The sequence below is a fragment of the Sciurus vulgaris genome, assembly GCF_902686455.1.
Source record: "Sciurus vulgaris genome assembly, chromosome: 8".
Taxonomy (NCBI): domain Eukaryota; kingdom Metazoa; phylum Chordata; class Mammalia; order Rodentia; family Sciuridae; genus Sciurus; species Sciurus vulgaris.
In genome coordinates, this window is record NC_136468.1 from 96,772,992 (window position 1) to 96,793,738 (window position 20,747).

A 20,747-nucleotide genomic window follows, 5' to 3' on the forward strand; every position below is an offset into this window, starting at 1 on the left:
AAGTTACAATTCCATAACTCAAAGATACTAATCAAAGGTTTCAACAATTAGAATTTACTTGTATTCACAAAGCAGTCTTTTTCTGTTTCACTTTCTCAGTCATCTTGGGGAAAAAACATCAGTTTGTTTACTTAAAGATTCTAATAGAAAAATCTAGGAATTTTTAAAAATTAGTTTAAAATATTATCTGTCACTTCAATTGAAGCAAAAAAGGGATGTTAGTTTTTGTTATAATGCAGACTAGAATTCCTTAAAATAGCAGTGTGTTCTTAGTAACTCATTTTAGCATTTTGAAAGTTTTCTGAAAATTTCTACTTTATTTTACTTAATGCTTGTACAAATCTCAGTTAAAAGAAACTTCTTGTTTAGATAATCTTTGAATGTGCTTAGAAATATGTTTGGTTTAATATGTATAGTTTGTATTATGAAAAGTTAGATCTGTTGCAGTTGGAATAACAGTTTGGACATCTTTTCCTTAATTGGTAATGAGTGAACTGTTTGAATTGCTTCCAACTGTTAGGTGCTTAATGATGGCATTCATAACATTTTTGCACAATGACACGAACTACATACAGTTCCTTGTCTGAAAAGGACTGAAAGTATAAAGTGACTTTCCCAACGAGTTTCCTTCTTAAAATCTCGGAACACAAAAAACTATTTGAGAGACTACTTTCTTAGTTCTCCCAAAGGTGATTCATAACCAATGCCATCCTACAAATATGGGAGAGGAATTATCTGGTTATATTAATACCAGGGCATTAGGACCTAATTCTCTTGGTAACTCTTATTGAGAAAGGCTACAATCATTCCAAACTCTTTTCCTTGAGCAAGACTGTTCTGTATTAGTTCTCCCTGCTGCCACTGGGATCAACACACTCACTCTCCCTGCCTCTTCTGCCTTGAAAATTCTGATTTGACCTTCAACCCTCAGTTTTGATATTCCTTCTTCAGAGGTGAATAACCTTTCACAGTATTCATCTCCCTTGCATTTGCCTGTTCAATGCCTTTACCTGTTGAACAAGTTTCCTGCCAGAATGTGAGCTTTGTGAAGGTAAAATCTATTTCCTATTCTGAAGCATTTTCTCAAACATCAAAGACATATAATACCATTGCACTGAATTAACATAGTAGGCACCAAATGAAAATTATTTTATAAACCTGTGAGAACATTTTGGCAATGTTCTTCTTTATTGAAGAAAAATTCAAAATATACAAGAGTAGAATAGTGTAATAATTCTTCCTGCACCTATTATCCAACCTTTGCACTTATCCACATGTTGCTATTTTGTTTCACTGTAGCCCCCTCTCACCTACCTCACAAATTATTTTGAAGCAAATCCTAGTTATCATATTCAAATACTTCAATATTTATCACTAAATACTGATAAGGACTCTTAAAAAATATAGCAATGCCATTATCACACCTGAAAAATTGGAAGCAATTCTTTTGTATATCAAATATTCAGATTTCAAGTGCTCATATGTTTTTGTACTTTATTTCTTTAAATCAAGATCTAGACAGGATCCACAGGGTGATATCTTCTAATGTTTTTTCTTTATGAACCAACCATAAATAAAGAAAATAATTCATTTCCTCTTGATTCCTGGACTAACAAGCAATTATGGCACACATCTAATTATGATCAGATAATATTTGGCCAGGCATGGTACTGGTACTGTGTGCCTATAGTACCAGCTGCTCAAGAGGCTGAGGCAGGAAAACTGGAGCCCAGGAGTTAGGGGCCCATGTGGGCAATATAGGGAGCCCCCATCTCTTAGAAATAAAAAAAAAAAAATACTTTGTAAAGTTTATCTTTTATTGTGAGATATCTTAAATCCTATGCATCCATGACTGAGTATAAATGAAAAAACAAAATGCTGCTACCATTTTGAAAGGAGATTTTCTATTTTCCAGAATTATGAAAGTCTCTGTGTTAGCCTAGGAGAAAATCTGCTAGAGCATTTTGAAAATAACAAGAAGTTAATTTATATTGAATCTACTCTTTTTAAGAAGGGAGGGAAATCAGTAATATCTTCTAGAAAAATTTCAGTTAAAAGTGGCAGAAATTGTTTGGGGATATAAGTTTCAGTTATCTGAGATTCATTCATGTGAAATATCTTATTTCCAAATTATGTTAATTATTGCAGTGTATTTTTAAAAATTCCTCTGCTTTTTGAGAAAAATATCTTATGTTTAAAGAATCTAAATTCTTGATTCAAAATTATAAGGAAGGGCTATCTATACTTTATTAAGCAGTTAAGTTGATGTACTTTAGATATATTTTTCTTTTAAATTAATAATCTTTGGTGCTTACTAGGTTTATTTTAGAGCTTTGGGATTTTTTTTCCTTGTCTGCTATAATTTTTTTAAATCTGGGATTTTGAATCTAATGCAAACAATGTAACTCTTGTGTATGTTTGAATGCAAAACCACATTCTTTTGTTGTGACCCATTCTTCATGGTAACTGAAGCTGTACTGACTCACAAGAATTCTAACTGATGAGAATGGAACGTGGGCACATCTTGGAATGAATTAGGCTTGTTTTGTATCGGCAGAGTGGCACATTTTATCTTGCAAATGATCATACATTTATTAATTTGTGTAACACTATGATCACTTTTAAGTTTGACAAAGAGACTTTTATTTAGAGGGGGAAGGTCTTGTGTTTTGGAAGGCATTTGGCTAATAAATGACTTTCAGTGACACATTTTGATTAGTGTCACTTCTTTCAGTTGATTTTAAAAGAGAAATAATTCTCAAGAAGAGTAGAGAGTTGTGCCTTCTTCCCAAAACAGCTCATGCTCCTTTTGCATGCTCAGAGGATTTCTTAAAAATTGTTTTTCTCTTTTAATTAAGGAATTGAAAAGGTCAAATGTAGTTTAATTCTTCAGCCTGCACTAACTGCTGCTGTGTCTGTATGCACAGGGTGGCAAGAATGTGCATTTTCTACTTGTGTCATTTGAAAGAGAATAAATTGTTTTACATCACACTGATTCAAATAGGAACATTAGGTAATTCAAAGCAGGAAAAGAGTATTTATCAGTTTACAGGATGGCTAAAATTTGAACTTAAAACTATTTCATTATGTGTGGATGCTTAATTAAATAAAACATAAGATTGTATTTTCTTCTTTTCTCTCTTAGGAGGTATCTTATGAAAGGACTAATATGCCAGCTATCTCTTGCTGCTTGCCACGATCTCCTATCTTAGTGCCTATATTAATTTTGCTGCCATAACACATTACCATATATTTAGTGGTTTAAAATAACACATTTATTATGTTTCAGTTCTGTAGATCACAGTCTGAAATGGATTTGACTGAGTTAAAATCAAGTGTTTGGGGGCTAAGATTTCATTTCTTCTGGAGGCTGTTGGGGAAATTCCATTTCCTTGCCTTTTTCTGATTTCTAGAGATTCTTGCCTTCCTTGGTTTGTGGCTCCTTTCTCCATCTTCAAAGCTACTAATCACCATTCAGACCTATTTTTCTATCAAATTTTTCCTGATTCTGATATTCCTCCCTCCTTTTCTAAGGGCTATTGTGATTATATGGGCCCATCCATATAATCCAGGATAATCTCTCCCTCTGAAGATTCTTAATCACATCCCCAAAGTTCCTTTTGTTCTAAGATAACCTTCACAGGTAAGGATTAGTATATAAACATCTTTGGGGAACCATTTTTCTGCCTAACATATCGATTTAAAACCATAGCTGCTTTATTTCTCATTATTCAGTGGGTCAGCAGTTTGTGTTGGGCTCAGCTGGTCTGTTCTTCTGCTGTTCTTCCCTAGGGTCATGTAGGATTTCTTAGTGTTTTGGCAAATTATCTGGGACTAGATAGTCTAAAATGACCTTACTTATGGATCTGGTGGTTGATACTGACTGTCAGTGAAACCATGTTTTTTCCAACTCACTTAACCTGGGCTTTTTCACATGGGGCAATATCCTAAGGGAGGGAGAACAGAAATTGTGTGGCTTCATGAGGTCTAGGATTGGAAGTCATGTAGAACATCACTGCTGCCATAGTTTATTGGTCAAAGCAAATCACAAGGGTGAGAAAATAGATTTTAACTTTTGATGTCAGCAGAAGGAAACTTGTAATCATTTAAAATCTTATATGGCTATTTTTATAAATTTTTTTAATCCTTAATATTCACATTTAATCTGTAACAGTTCTGATATTGGGGCGCTCATTTAGACTTAGTAACTTAGAATTTAACCTTTGGAATGTATTTTAACTATTATCATACATAGCATTTGGTGATTTTGAAAGACACCTGGAGTTTTGTGAATCTTTGACTAACCTTGTATTTTAACATTCTCTGATATAAATTTAGAAACTGCTTGAACGAACCCGTGCTAGGAGAGAGAATCTTCAGAAAAAGATGGCGGAGAGGCCCACAGCGGCAGCAAGGTCTGTCACTCATGCTAAGCGAGCCAGAGAGCCACTTTCAGAAGCAAGTAACCAGCAGTCCCTATCTGGTGGTGAAGGTAAAAGACTTTGTGGGGGAAAAGTAAAATTTGAATTTTTTTTAAAAAGATATATGTGAAAAGTTCATTATGCATGCAGAAGAACCAAGTCTTTTGGAAATAAATATGCCTCTAAGGACCTAGAACCTTTTAGACTAGCAGAATTTAAGAAATATTTAAAATAAATTAGTTGAAGTTTATTTTCTTCAATTCTAGTTATTCGTAAAAGCCCCAATGGAAGAAAAATAAAGGCGCATAGTAACATTTTATACTTGCAGTGCTATGAAGTTTTTCATCCCAACAGTCCCAGAGTAGCTGATCACTCATGTCAGATGGTATCTCATATGAATAAGACAGCAAGAGGCAGACTGCTTGCAAATGCTTGAGGTTTAATGAGCCTTTTTCATCCTGTGTTTGCTGAACCAACTTTATAGGACTGGGCTTGAAATTTAGGTTGTTAATCTCTAGACATGGTAGAATACACAAGCACCCCATTCCAAATTCACCTGGAATCTTATCCAATTCTTCCCTAAATTCTGGCATCCTCAAGTAGTATCAGCGAGCTGTTTTAGACTTTTTCTGGAGTATGGAAAAGCCTAGAGATAATTTTCCTTAGTACAACTTTAAAATACATATACAAAAAATTATTACAAAGGGAAAAACAATGTTACTAAAAAAGAGAAGAGGCCACTGTGCTGGCTTAGTTATTTTGGAAGCTAACCTTGGAAGGAGAATTATTTTTGCGTATTTTTACATTCTGAAAGGAGAGAGGGAAATACGTTACATATTTTTGGTATTCAGCCAGAAACAGGGATCTGGCCCCATCTAGGATCCTTTTTTCTGTGACACAAATTTGTTCTAATGAGTATTATATACTTGAAAACTAGTGTATGGAACTTCATTTTGATACTTAAGTGGAAATATTTACTGTAAACTTGCCGAATTCTGTAAACTTGCAGGCAATGTTGCATGTTAACATAGAAACATTTTTTAAGAAGTGGTTAGATGAATTTCTACAAGGTAATTCCATAAATGAGTTACCAAAGATCAGAAAGTATTATGACTGTATTTGATTACATTGGTGTTGCTGAGGGCAGTCATGACTTCCTGTTTATAGTACTTTGGTTACTGCCACAACAGAACACTTAGTTCGAAAGCCAATGAAAATGACCTTATATGAAATTCACATTCTTAGTTTTTAAAATATTAATTTTTCTGAGATATATTGAAAGTCATTCCTGGGTAGAAGTAATACGTTTTATATTTGGATACCTCCTTTTTGTTTTAGGGCCTTTTCACTTATTTTGTGGGTGTTTATAGAAGCTTAAAATGTAAAATGTTTAATATCTGTACTGATGAATTTGTGTGATATTGGCCATGTAATTCAGTTGCTTGTTCTAGTCCATTCCTCTCCTAAACCTTAAGTCACATGCCCTTCTACCCTTCACATGCCCATGAAGATTATTTCAAAAACCAGAAAATCTGTTTTCTACCCTTACTTCAGCTGTATGACTTTAGTTGGATAATTTAATTTCTCCTGCTTGATTTATCTTCTCTAAAAAAAAAATGAAATGATTTGATTATATGATCTTTAATATTTCTTAGGACACTTGCTTATTCTGCAAGTATGCACTTTTCATTTCCTATTGTCTTAACTATGTCAAGTATTATGCATGTATCTTAAGAATATTAAATTTCTTTTCAGTAGAATTATTAAACCATAAATTACATGTTCACTTAAAATAAATTTTTCATATCAGATTTCTAAGTTACTGAGAGACTAGAGTTTTTATATTTTTCTTGTAATTAAAAACAATGAAAGTATTAAAGAAACATGATTTATTAATTTGTTTTTACCTACTTCAAGTTTTCATGCTGTAAGAAATTACAGATTTTTTTTTTAATTTTAATTTTTTTTTTTATTTTTTACTTTTTTTCTCATTTGACATTGTTTACTCCTTGGTGTAGAAGAGCACAAATAATAATTATTTATATGAGAGGACATTCTAAGGTTGCTACTTAAAGATATTACATTGCTTAGGCAGTGATTTTATTTTTTTTTAATTTTTTTTTAGTTTTACAGACTGCATTTTGATTCATTATACACAAATGGGGTATGACTTTTCATTTCTGTGGTTGTACACAAAGTGGATTTACACCATTCATGTACATAGGGTAATAATGTCTGTTTCAGTCTACTATCTTTCCTTTCCCACCCCATCTCACCCCATTTCCATCTCTGCAATCCAAAGTTCCTTTATTCTTCCCTTACCCTCCTACAGTCCCCTGAGAAATTACAGATTTTTGAATGTTCTTTTTTATTTATTCTTTTTCATCTAGAGAAATCTTCTACAAAGCCATCACCATCAAAAAAACGTTGTTCTGACAGCACTGAAGTTTCTGATGTGGAAAATAAACAACCAGTTGAGTCAACTACTACAAAATCTTGTTCTCCAAGTCCTGTGTCTCCTCAGGTGCAGCCACAAGCATCAGCTAATGTCAGTGATTCTGTGACTGTTCCAGCATCACTGCTAGGTGTGGGGAGAGGGCTGAACTCAAGATTGGATGCAACCACAGGCTCTTCAGTTAAAACACGAATGCAAAAACTTGCAGAACAACGGCGACATTGGGATAATGATAAGACAGGTAAAAGTTCTATAGATGGCTTGGTCTATAAATCTCTTTCAGTAATATTCAGTTTATCATTTTGAAATTTTTATTAGTTAACATGTGATAGATAAATGCTTTGTTTAATCTATATGTAAGAGTATCATTTGCTTGCAAGTGGCTTGTATACCTATAGTTTATTTTTAAGTTGGTTATGTCCTTATTGAAGTAGATCAGAAGAGGTTCTTGGACTAGTTCACAGAAACTGACCTTATAACTGAATTACCTTCTGTTTGCAATGAAACTGGTAGAGAAAAAACTAGACTTGGTATTATTAGTATTGCTGACTCTTAGCTCTGTATTTAAGGAGTCCTATTTCATGGATTCACTAATTAAATATACTTCAGTAATAAGATATATACAATGCTTTTTAGTAGGAGAGAGAAAAATGTCAAAAACAACATGGAGCATCTGCAGAGCATATTCTTATGCTACAGTAAAGAGATGAAGCGATGGGATTCTTATTTTTTAACTTTTTGTGGTTGTAGATTTTATTTTTGTTTATTTTTATGGGGTGCTGAAGATGGAACCCAGTGCCTCACACATGCCAGGCAAGTGTTCTGCCGCTGAGCTATAGCCCCAACGCTACAGCCCCAGACCTGAAGTGGTGGAATTTTTGCCTTTCATGCACCTCTAATCAGATGAGATGACTGAGAAGTAAATCAACAATTATGCAGCAAGATTATTCATGCTGTGATCAATTTTGTCTTCTGACTTGTTCCAAAAAAAACCAAAACAAAACAAAACAAAAAAATTGAGTTGACTTTCAAAACTACCTGTATTGTTAAATAAGAAAAATAAGGAAATCAGGGTGAAGAGAAAATATGAAAAGGAAAAACACAGAAGTGAAAGGTAAAGTTAGTTTATTACATACAGGCCCTAAGGTCCTCCTCCTCTTGCTAGCAGCCAATGCAAAGAGGTAAAACAACTATCAGTGTAATGTTTATAAGCTAAAAGCAGAACCTTCATTGACAATAACACTTGAGAGAACTTTTTCCCACATGTCCTCAAAGAGGATATTGTGTCTTCTTTGTAAAGATATACCTAAAATAAACCTGTAAGGTTTCTCAAGGTAGGAAGATGACCTGGCTCCAAACAGTTTAGTTGTGAGCCGGTAGTGCAGGTAGACAGCTGAGTACAGATAGACAGCACGATGTAGTGAGGTAGCTTAAGTACTGGTACACAGCTCTGGGCAGGTTGTTAGCTCAGTGCGGGAACAGTTCATTTTAGGAGAAGTTGTGTGCAGGCAGATAGTTCATTATAAGTTGACAGCATAGTACAGGTAATAGCACAGTGCTGGTAGACAGTATTGTCCAGGTATACAACTCTGCTTTTTTATCTAAGGAAGCATTCTTCAAGTTGTGGCTCTTAAGCTGGCCCATGTATTCAAAATCACTTAGACTGTTGGATTAAAATCTTAAAAGTACAGTGGAGCCCTAGGTATGCTTTTTTATTTTTAAAAAGTTCTTTACTTCTGATGCATAGCCAGAATTGAGATCCAGTGATCTGAAGAAATGGATGAATTACATATATTTTAGGCATTCTTCCATTACTATGAATTCTTTTAACTAAAATTTTGATAATTATTGGACAGTACTTTACAATTATGTGTTCTGGCAGTGATGATCTTAATCTCAAGAGCAACTATGGCATTAATATGGTAGGCATTGTAATTTTTTTCTTGTTTTAATGTAGTATAAATATTTTTTATTCTAATAGTATGTAATTTGTAAAATAATCTTATAAGATATATAACACTATTACCTTTATTTTATAGAAGAGGAAACCAGGTTCATAGAGGCCAGGAACCCTGGTCCAATGGTTTGACCCTAAACCTCTATTTCCAGCTCTGACCTATTTCCAACTTTGACCTCCCTGATGCTTTTTGGGCACATAATGGAGTTCACATAGTTTATGGTGTCATCTACCTATTAATTTTAACAGTGGATGAGGTTAAGCATGTTCTTTGTAAAGCCTGAGGAGAGTAATGAGTAAATGTGTCTGACAGGTAAACATTCCATTTCTGTCTTATTGGAAATATTCATGGGTAGCAAAGTGTATATTTTTCTTAATTAAAAACCAGACAAGAACAAAAAAGGTTGTAGCTGTGTTACACATGGTCAAAAAACAACCAGGGTCCTAAAAATTCTAGGGCATAATGCATCATTGCAGTGATTTTTGAATATTTTAAAAGCAAATATTAGCAAATGCCTCAGTCTTGACAATAAATCTCATTAAGGCACAATATGCTCTAGATTTTAAGAAATGAAAATTGTGATTCAAATGTTTGTAATAAATGGTTTAGTGAATTCTAAACAGAACTATGGGTATAAATCAGTTAATGTTTGAGGACTTATACTAAAATTTAATTTATCTGAAGCCTTTCTTTCTGATAGAGAAAGAGCCAGAGATATATTAAGCCCATTCCAAAAACAATACAATAAAACTGTCATCCTCTTAGAGGCAGGGCTTACTCTAAGGAAAATGATAGAAGTTTGTGAAAGTGTATCATAAGGAAAGTGTAGTTAGGGAACTTTTCTGGGGGTAGAAAAGCTGATAAACTAGATTTTGAAGCAGCTTGTTTTAGATAAGATAAATTAGGGAAAAAAAAAGAGGTAAATAACATGAACATACTGTGTATGAAGAGCTGGCATTTGTTGTATAGCACCTGTGGTAGGAAAGCAAAAATATGAAAAAGGCCTGGTTGGGTTTAACCAGAGGTGATGGGGTAAGTACCAGTACAGTTTAAAGTACACAAGTGTTTTAGAAAGATCACTCTGGCATCCAAATTGAGAGGAAATTGGACAGGGCAGAGATTTAAAGCAGGAATCCCAGTTAGAAAGCTAATACCATAATCTAGGTGCACAATGATGAAGTCTTGTGGAAGTGAAGAGGAGAAAGTGGATTTGAGAGATTTAGGAGGCAAAATCCATAGGACTTAATGACTAGATGAAGGGTAGTCATTGAGATTCCTAGTCTCAATGACTGAGCAGTTGGTGAGGTTATTTGCTGAGAGGAAGAGTATGGTATTGGGGGTGATTTCTACTTCAGATATGTTATTTGAGACATCTGTGGGAGACCCAAGTGGAGGTAGCTGGCAGTTGGAAGACAATAGGCTATGGAGATAGAAAGCTCGTAAAGATGATGTCTTAAATGGGAAAGAAATGATATATTTTAGGAATGTCAAGAAATAACAGTGTATATTATATACTGGCATATAGTGACAATAGCAAAACCAACTTCAGAGCAGTGGAGTAGGCAGGTGATATGAATGGTGACTGAATATTGCACAGGGAAAGAGACAATATTGCATATTTGAAGAACATGAATGGTTTTCAAATTTTTATTTAAAAATTTTTATAGGTACAATGTAATTATACATAATAGTGGGATTAACAGTATGAATGTTGATGAAAGATGCTTATTTTTATTTTTAAGATGAAAGATCCTTAATGTGCAGAGTAGAGAGAGTTTGTAGAGAGGAAGAGGGTTGTTTGGAGCAAGATCCCATAGAAGGTTTTGGAGGGGATAGAATTGAAAATGCGGGTAGGGGTAGAAGCCTTAAACAGAAGGAGGGGTACCTCTTTCTTTGAATTTGTGGAATAGGAAGTGCCATGAACTTTGACTTCCCTGTATACATACTTCCCTGTGCATACCGGTCTAGATCCTACATCAGTTAAATCATCACTATTTGGAATTTATCTCCAAATGAAGTAATTGCAGAAAAACTTTTGATTTGGTTTAATTCTGTGCTATCCAAATAGTATCCTTTAGGTATATGTAATATTTATATTTAAATTAATTAAAGTAAAATAAAATTTAGTTTCTGAGTTCAAGTGCTCATTAACTATGAGTGACTAATGGTTCTGATATTGAACAGCATAGATACGTAACTTAATCATCAGAAAATTCTGTTGTATGGCACTGGTCTGATTTTTAAAATAAAAAGTGCTCGTGGGATATTTAATCTTAAGTTGTGCAGTGCTGTAATATCATTAATTAACTTCAAAAGTATAGCCTTAAACATGTGGTATCTATCTATAATAGATTAATAAATTGAAAACAGTGGGTGTTAACAGTGTTTTTTTTTTTAATATATTTTTAGTTGTCAATGGATCTTTATTTTATTTATTTATATGTGGTGCTGAGTATTGAACTCAGGGCCTCACGCATGCCAGGCAAGCGCTCTACCACTGAGCCACACTCTAGCCCAATAGTATTTTCTTTTTAAATTTAGATTAGGTATCATTTGATTTGAAGAAATACTGTTAAATTTAAGTAGCTTGGTATTTCATACATATGAAAGCTTTCACTGATTCTTAAACTTATTAAATCTGATTTATAAACATTTTATATGAAATCCTGTTATTATACATAAGTATAACTCTTGAACATGGTTTTTAACTTTTATTGAAAATATTTTCAGATGATATACCCGAAAGCTCACTCTTACCATTGCCATCTGAGGAAAAGGCAGCCTCCCCTCCCAGACCACCCCTTTTGGATGCTTCAGCAACCCCACTTGGGAGAAGGGGCCGTCTAGCCAACCTTGCTGCAACGATTTGCTCCTGGGAAGATGATGTAAGTTACTCATCTGCAAAGCAAAACAGTGTACAAGAACAGCCTGGTACTGCTTGTTTATCCAAATTTTCCTCTGCAAGTGGAGCATCTGCTAGGATCAATAGCAGCAGTGTTAAGCAGGAAGCTACATGCTGTTCCCAAAGCGATGGCGATGCCTCTTTGAATAAAGCCCCATCCTCTAGTGCTGCTAATGAGTCTTCGGTTAATGCCTCAGTTTCCAGCTCTTTGGTGAGTCAATACCATTTGGGTCTTTGGAAATCTTTTCTTTTTTGTTGTGAGTAGTAATGATTACATATGTATGTAGGTATTTATTTTATAGTATATGCATGGAATATTCATATTTTTAGAATATTAGTTTTTTAGAAAGTGAAAATCATAAGTTTGGTAACCTATCCCAAGATAAATTAGCATTTTGCAACTGAAATTACACTAGTTAATGAAAAAGCATATAATGAAATGATAAATGTAAAAGCATATAAGGATCCAAAGCATATAATGCAATGGCAGAGCCTCTTGGTCATCAAGGGGAAGGGAAGTTCTAAAAATTAATTCCTCCATTAGAATACTTTATAGATACAAATAATTATAAGATATTGAATATTTCTGGAAAGATGTAATAAATAAATTAGTTGCCTTCAGGAAGGCAAATTGCCTAACAGGACTATTGGGATGATACTTTCATTGTATATTCTTTCAAATATTTGAAACTTTTTCACTATATGTGTATCACCTTGATAGTTTTTTAAAACAATGTGAAAAAAGTATCATGATCTTGACCACTGTCTTTTAGTGTAGAATCTTTGAAATTCGACCAGTATTCAGTTACAGTTTTCTCACATAATTAGAAGTATGTCTTTGTAAAAATTACTTAATTTTGCAAAATCTTATTTTTCTTTATGTAAAATGGGGGAAAAAGGTTATTGGCAGGGCTGAAAAAGTTAATATGCATAAAGCACTTAGCATAGTGCCTCTCTTCATCATAAATTTTGAATAATTTATTTATAGTTAGCCATCAAGCACATAGTACTATAGGTTGAGCATTCCTAATCTGAGAATCTGAAATCCTAAATGCTTCAAATTCTGAAACTTTGAGTGCTGACATGATACTACAAGTAGAAAATTCCACACCAAGAAACCTCGTTTTATGCATAAAATTATTAAAAATATTAAATAAAATTAACTACAGGGTATGTACTTAGGTGTATATGAAACAAGTAAATTTTGTTTTTATTGGTTTCCTTTTTTCTTTTTTTTTTTTTGGGTGTGTGTGTGCTGGGAATTGAACCCATGGCTTCTTGTGTGCTAGGCAAGCACTCTTGCCATTAAGCTATATATGTTTAGACTTGTGTCACACCCTCCAAGATACTTTGTTACAAATATTCTGAAATTGAAAAAGTCCAAAATTTGAAACACTTCTAAGTTCCAAGCATTTTGGATGAGGGATACTCAACCTGTATTTCGTTGAATCAATATTAACTTAATCAAAATACATATTAAATCTGTAACTTGTTCTACTATAGTTAAGAATACAATAAAAATACTAAAATAGGGAATCAGTATATTATGTGGACTAAACTACATATTATAATTTAAATGCTACCATTTTGTAAGTTGATTTTTTTCAAACCAGTTTGAACTATTAGAGGCCATGAATTCTTTGCATAAGTCTTGTATAGGAGTTACCAAGTAAATAGGATTTAAATTGTTTCGTTATAGGACTACCTATAAATATTATGAATGTTATTGTTTACCTTAAGTGTTATCATGTTTCAGAAAGCTACTTGTTCCCCAGTGAAATCCTCTACATCCATCACCAATGCTAAAAATTGTGAGGTACAAAATCCTGAGCTACTTAAAAAAACTCCTGTTAATCCTTTGAGAACAGAGGATTTGAAACCAGTTGTGAAGCCAGCTTTATCCCAGACAGTTCTCTCCAAAGAAGAAGTAAATACAGAAATTTGTCTGCAGTCTCAATCTAAAGACAAATCTACAACACCAGGTTATGTATTTTTTTTTTAAATATAAAGCTGCTGCTGACTATATTTAAGATATGTTCTCAGCATTTGAATATTTCTAATTGTGAGTGATAAGAATGTTGGTTTGCCAAGGCAAGTGCCCAAACATTCTGACTTCTTATTGAGCTTTATTTGATTGAATGAATGTTCATTAGCATAGACTAGCTCATTAATTGGACATAGTTTTTGCCCTGTTTCATTTTAACAATTTAAACATGCTTTTCCTGGGATAACCGTGCTAGATACTTTTAAAACTAATTTTAATGCAGAAAAGCATTAAACTGGGAACCACATTTTAGGGGCATAAATGAAAAAACATTCTTGTAACCAAGTGTGCAGAGCAGTCTTTCTTAACCTTCATTATGAAGTCACCCCAGAAGCAGAGAGAAGTGAATGTGCATACAAATGACTCCACTCCCAGTTATCTTTACATGTATATACTGTGTGTGAATCCATGCAAGTCGAAGTTCATATTTCTTACCATAGTAAACTGATGCTCCATGAATGCTCATATTATGAGGAACTTTTATCTCCTGGCATAATCCACATATTATTGATTGAGAAATGCACAACTGAAAAAAATGGTGCAAATATATGGTGCTATTGTTAACTTTGAACTCTATTCTTTTTCATGGGAAAGACTATTTTAATTCTTAAAAATAAATCTTTCCAGAAACTACTCATTCTAAAGGGAAAGTAGACAGAGAGATGAATGGGAGAGGTAGAAATCAGTAGTCAGTTTCCAGATAAACTGCAATGAAAATTAGAAATAAGGGGTTGGGGAGTTGCTCAGAAGTGGAATGCTTGCCTAGCATTTACAGGACCCTGGGTTCAATCCCCAGCAGCCCCACATCCCCCAAAAAGAGGAATTGGAAGCAATATCTCCACTTGGAATAGGACTAGTTATTCTCAGTTTTCTAAAAATTTAAGGCTTAGATAAGAAGCATTCTTTTTATTATTCTTGGTTACTGTGTGTAATCAGAATCATATTACCATGTTCTCAGATATTTAATTTAGGTGTTTCTTTGCATTTGTAATGGACTGCAGTTTGAGATATGGCACAGAGTGATAATAAGTGATAGGTGGAGTCTTCAAAGTATGGTGACAGACAAATTTTGCCCTTTGTTTTTTTACAAAGAAAGTTTTATTGGAACACAACCACAGCCATTTGTTAACATAGTGTCCTGTGGTTGCTTTCATGCTATAATGAAGAATGACATAGTTGCAATAGAGGCCACATGGCATATATAAAACCTAAAATATTTACTCTCTGATCATTTATAGAAAATTATTTATTAACCTTTGACATAGTTAAGCTTATTTTTATATGATGGAGGAGGTCATATATACATCATTTGCCCTACTGTAAATATAACATACTGTTTCAAGTAAGTATAATTTTAAGACTTTGTAAAATTAAGAAATTCCTTTGTTGAGATGGGTAATTCATAATTTTTTTTTGCAGTGGTGGGAGGGAATTGCAGATTTTCATGTAGTAGACTTCTAAAAGCAGTATAAAATAAATTGAACTGTAGAAATGTAAGTAGTTAGAGGTTATTATGGTATTATGGTCAGGACACATATTTGTTAAGGGAGAGATTAATTAATTTGCATATAGTCTGTTTCTGATCACTTAAAGTTTCATTTGAGAATTTTCTAATTCACACTGCCCTTTCACCTTACCTTCTTTTTTTAAAATATTTTTTTGTTGTTGATGGACCTTTTATTTTATTTACTTATATGCGGTGCTGAGAACCGAACCCAGTGCCTCATACATGCTAGGCAAGCACTCTACCACTGAGTCACAACCCTAACCCTCTACCTTCTTAATTTTTGTTTTCTCTTGTGGTGCTGGGAATGGAACCTTCTTGGGCCTTGCTCATGCTAGGCTAGTGTGGTACTACTGAGTTACATTCCAGATCCCAAATTATTGTTTGTTTGTTTTTTCTTCTTTAAAGAACTGAATCCTAATTTAAGGACATGTAATTAAATAAAATTCTATAGTAATTTTTTGAACTATTTTCTTTGTGAATGAATATTCCTAGTAGAATCAAAGCATATTGTAACTATAATGGATTTAGAACTTTTCCCATAGAAATTATAATTATTGCTTAGTTTGAATAGCCTCCAAAAATGCATATTTTGTTTATAGGAGGAAGAGGAATTAAACCTTTTCTGGAACGCTTTGGAGAGCGTTGTCAAGAATACAGCAAAGAAAGTCCAGCTCATAGCACACCCCAGAGGACTCACATTATCACTCCAAATACAAAGGCCATCCAAGAAAGATTATTTAAGCAAAACGCATGTTCATCTACTACCCATTTAGCACAACAACTCAAGCAGGTATGGCTTGCTGCATTTAACATTTTTTTATTACATGGTCTCAGCATGGAACCTAGAAATCAAGATGTGAATTCTAATACCAGTCTTTCTGAGATAAATAATATCTTGATTTTCTGTGTCACTCGTTGCAAATTGGAAATATTGTCCTATATTCTATTTGCAGTGTGAACTTTTAAATTTTAAAACTGATTCTTGTGTAAAATACTACTTTTGATGGGTTTAGGAACGTGAAAAGGAACTAGCATGTCTTCGTGGCCGATTTGACAAGGGCAATTTATGGAGTGCAGAAAAAGGCGAAAGCTCAAGAAGCAAACAACTAGAAACAAAGCAGGTATTGTAAACAAAAGATATAAAAGTGAACTGGGTACCAAAGTACTGTTGGGACCTAATTTGTAGTTCTGTATTGTAGAAAAAAAAATTTTACACACTTTCCTGTTCAATTAAGTGTGACACTTTCCTTCCATAAACTGCTTAAATGTACATAATAACTGCTTTTCTTATGATGTTTTCCCTTTCAGTGGAACTCAACCATATTCACTGATGTCCTTAAAATCAAATAAAAAATTATTTTCATCATTAAATTTTAGATTGTTATATTCTACTGAGATGCTGGTTTCAAAGTGCTTTTTAGAATCTACTTTTTTCATTGATAACTATTTATCGCTCTCAAAATACCATATCTAGGTGATCTGTAAATTCTTTCTGTTAACACATACCTCCTAAATTTTTCTTTATTCTTATCAAATTTCAGTCTTCAACAAAATTCCACTTAAAATATAGACTGTGTTCTATTTTATTTTCATGCTTACTGTGTACAAACTATTGTGTTAGAATGTTATTTTGAGCTAATAGAAATATAGTGGGGACCAACAGAAAGTAAAAGAACAATAAATGTAATCAGCATTCTTTGAGAAAGGTCTATCTGCTTGATTTTGTTTTTTTTATCAGTTCTCTTGATTAACAAGTGACACTTCCCAGAATTTTGACCTTAACCTCCCCCCAACCCCCTTATTTGCCCTGGAACATCCCTATCTCATCTAAATTCAGCCAAGGGCAGAAATACTGATGACTTCAGCTTTATTGTATGCTTATCTCACTCCTGAACTCTAGACTTGATTGTCTAGTGAAGTCCTTTGCAAAACCTTTCCCTTGTAGTCTTTGTCTTCTTAAGGCTTTATTGTATACTTTTTCATCTGGAAGTTGTTTGGCTTCTTTCCCTTATTTACTGTGCCTTCCTATCACTTGCCCTTATTTCACATGCACATAAACATATACATCCAGTTACAAGTTTTCTAAATCTGTCCATGTTTTTCTCTGTCATTACCATAGTCACTACCATAGTTTTGTATTGGACACCCTGTTTCTAATTTGGCTACTCTCCAATTCTTCCTCATGACTGCTAGAGAAATATTTTTTAAAGGCAAATATTCACTTATTCCCTTGCTTAAAATCTTGGAGAGTTCCCTATAGACATCATGAGAAAAACACATGAACTGCTTGGTTTGAAATGGTCATTTCTTGCTGAACTCTTCCTCCTGCTCTTCTAAAGGTATGCTTTAGTCCTGCCATGCAGAGTATTTGCAGTTTTTTCAAATGTACCCAAGTGTTCATATCTCTGTCTACTGTTGCCTTCCTGTTCTTTCTGCCTGGAGTTGGAGAATGCAGAGGATAGGAGCGCAATAAATTTGTATCGGAAGGAAGGAAGGAATGTGCTGATCCTTGCCACCAGTATTCAATACTTATACAACACCTCTATTGGTTCCCTATGCCCCTCCCTTTCTTTGCCTCCTTTGGATGCAGACTCTTCCACAGAGGTGTCTGTACTTGCTGCCTCCAGTTTTTTTCCTCTCTCCTGTCTTAAACTTTCTCCACTCAGGCTCCTGCCACTGTCCTCTCCCCATCTGTGATCTTCAGTGATCACTTTGTTTCCACTTTTTTTAGCTTGACATATTAACAGCATTTGACGTTGTTGATTATCTTTTCTTTTGAAGTCCTGCCAGTATATATAGTTGCATGGTTTTTCTCCTATGACTCTGGAGAGTATAGGGCAATGGCTCTTAAACTATTTTGTAGTATATAATTCCCATTTGACCTGTGAAGTTCCTCTCCAGACAGTGGCACATGTATGTGAAAAAAATTCTGAACAAAGTGATAGGGAGTTCAGGAGTCTCCTTTCCACAAGAGGAAAAGGAGGAAAATGTAATTGAATACAGCATTATTAAAGTCAAATGAAGAGGGAAACCTTTGGGAGGGAAGGAGTAGTCAGTATTGTCAAGTGTCGCCAAGTGTGGGTTGAACCAAATTCACTGGGGTTTGAAGGAAGTTTGTTGTGATGTGGCCGAAGCAGTTTTGGTGAAGTGGCGAGGGTAGAATGCAGTAGTAATGGGCTGAGGAGGGCAGAGGAGGCAAAGAGTAGAACCAGTGAGTAGGCAGTTCTTAGCAGTTTGGTTCTAAAGGGGAGGGAGAAGGCAGTTGGTGCTAGAGGGGAGGAAGAAGCAAGGTACAGTTTGTGTTTGTTTTGTTCTTTTTGAGACTTAAGTCAGAAAAGACCTAGTAGCAAGCAAGAAGTTAGAGAAGATAGAAGGGAGAGTGATAATTGATGGGATGAGGTGATAGTGGATGAACTTGGAGCACAGTGATGGGAACAGAACCAATTTGAATAATCTGGTGTGATAAAAAGGAAAAGCGGGGGGTGAGGAGTATAGCTCAGTGGCAGAGCACTTGCCTAGCATGTGTGAGGCCGAAGGACTACAAAAATACATACATACTCATAGATACATACACACACAAAAAAACACATACACACACATACATACATAAGGAAGAAGTGAAACTTCAGGTACTGGTGGTCTTAGGACTACGATGGCAGAAAATTGATGGACTTTCCATATGATAGTGCCTGTTTTGTTCCTTGTTAAGAAAAAGAAGGTGATAACTTCCAGCCTTTTGCTAAGATCAAGTGTAAAAAAGGAAAGGTAATGGGCAGTACTTCCAGGATGGTAGAACAAAGAACTAACTTAGAAACAAAAAATAGGGAATAGTGCTGAGACTCAGATGTGATGTGAAACCATACGCTTATTTATTTATTTTTTATTTTATTTTATTTTATTTTGTACCGGGGTGCTTAACCACTGAGCCACATCCCCAGCCCTTTTTGTTTATTATTTTGAAACAGTCTTGCAAAGTTGCTTAGGACCTCACTAAGTTACTCAGGCTGGCTTTGAACTTGTGATCCTCCTGCCTCAGCCTCCCAAATTCTTGGGATTACAGGCATGCAACAGTATGCCCAGCTTGAGACCATAAATTTATCGTGGAGCCAAACTCCATAGATGAATTTTCTCTAGGCATATCAAAAGAATCTGGATATAGATTTGGAGAAGTTGGGTTGGTCCAGGATTGGGGTATTGCCAGACAAGAGGAATGGAACTATGGTTAAGGTGTGGGAATTGAATATATTAGTAGGATAATAGTTGCAATGAAGGGTCATTAGGTCTATCCTGGATGAAGATGTAAGAAATAGGTAAGAGATGAAAGGAAGAAAAGCATCAAATAACCAGAGATATCCATGATACCAAAGAATGGGATCTTGTAATTCCTGAGCAAGAGGGCTAGAGAGGTTAGAGATGTGATTAGGTTGAGATATTTGGGTTTGGAGTTTCAGAGAAGCACAGACAGATTTCAGTTGATAGCTGAATTGGAGCAGTAGTAAAAGTATCTGGAGTTGAAGTGTTCATGCAATCAAGAGGCCAAGGTTTTTATTGTTTGGATGATGACATATTCTGAACTAGAGTTGTGTTGGAGAATGTGGAGGAGAGACTCCTGGGTTATTAACTGACACCAATGAGTTGGGGTTGAGGGGGGAGAGTGCACTATAACCAGATGACTGGTCTCAAAGAACAGGAGCTTTAAAAGAATTAAAGCTGGACACAGTGGTGCACACCTGTGATCTCAATGACTTAGGAAACTGAGGCAGGAAGATTGCAAGTTCAAGGCCAGTCTCAGCAGCTTAGCAAGATCTTGTCTCAAAATAAAAATAATAAAAGCAATTGGGGGATGTAGCTCAGTTTTAAAGTACTCCTGGGTTGGATCCCCAGCCCCCACCCCCCAAAAATTTTTTTAAAAAGAATTAATAAATAATAGCATGAAAACATCATTAGGAACTGATGAGGAGGCTAATCTCATGTTGTCAGGGTTTAGGTGAGAGAACTCCCTTTATTTCAGAAGTTTGTGGGGTAAGTCCTGTTTTTACCAGAGAGCAAGTTTTTGTAGAATGAAAGTGGAGGGAATATTTAATGAAGAGGTAAAGATTTAGGGGTGTTTGTTTGCTATGAAAGAGGTTTGTTGGATATACTTCACGAGTTTTTGAAGAGGGTAATGCAGCAGAGTTTGACTTGAGAACTAAGTCCAGAGCGGTATGCAGGTGAGACTAATAAAGAAGAGAAGGTAAAAGTGAAAAGATTATTGCAATAGTTAATATTGAATTGAATGCCTACAATTCAATTGAATGCCTGGTGTTTGGATACCTTTATTACATTGTATCATTGAATCCTCACAATAGCACTGTAAATTAGGTAATAAAGTTATTTTCCTTTTTCTGGGTGAGGGACTGAAATTTAGGAAAGTAAATCATTTGTTCAAGCATGATTCAACTGGTAAGTACTGACACCGGG

General features: G+C 34.6%; 1 protein-coding gene across 3 annotated transcripts in view; it reads left to right on the top strand.

Moving 5' to 3' along the window:
• The window catches only part of ANLN (anillin, actin binding protein), a 68,664-nt gene that overhangs the window by 1,054 nt on the left and 46,863 nt on the right, over positions 1–20,747 (top strand). For all 3 annotated transcript variants that reach the window (XM_079151162.1, XM_079151161.1, XM_079151163.1), the window contains exons 2-7: positions 4,339–4,492; positions 6,812–7,117; positions 11,565–11,947; positions 13,493–13,718; positions 15,887–16,077; positions 16,301–16,408. In XM_079151162.1, the coding sequence (XP_079007288.1) occupies positions 4,339–4,492; positions 6,812–7,117; positions 11,565–11,947; positions 13,493–13,718; positions 15,887–16,077; positions 16,301–16,408 (1,368 nt within the window). The remainder of the gene's footprint in view (positions 1–4,338; positions 4,493–6,811; positions 7,118–11,564; positions 11,948–13,492; positions 13,719–15,886; positions 16,078–16,300; positions 16,409–20,747) is intronic.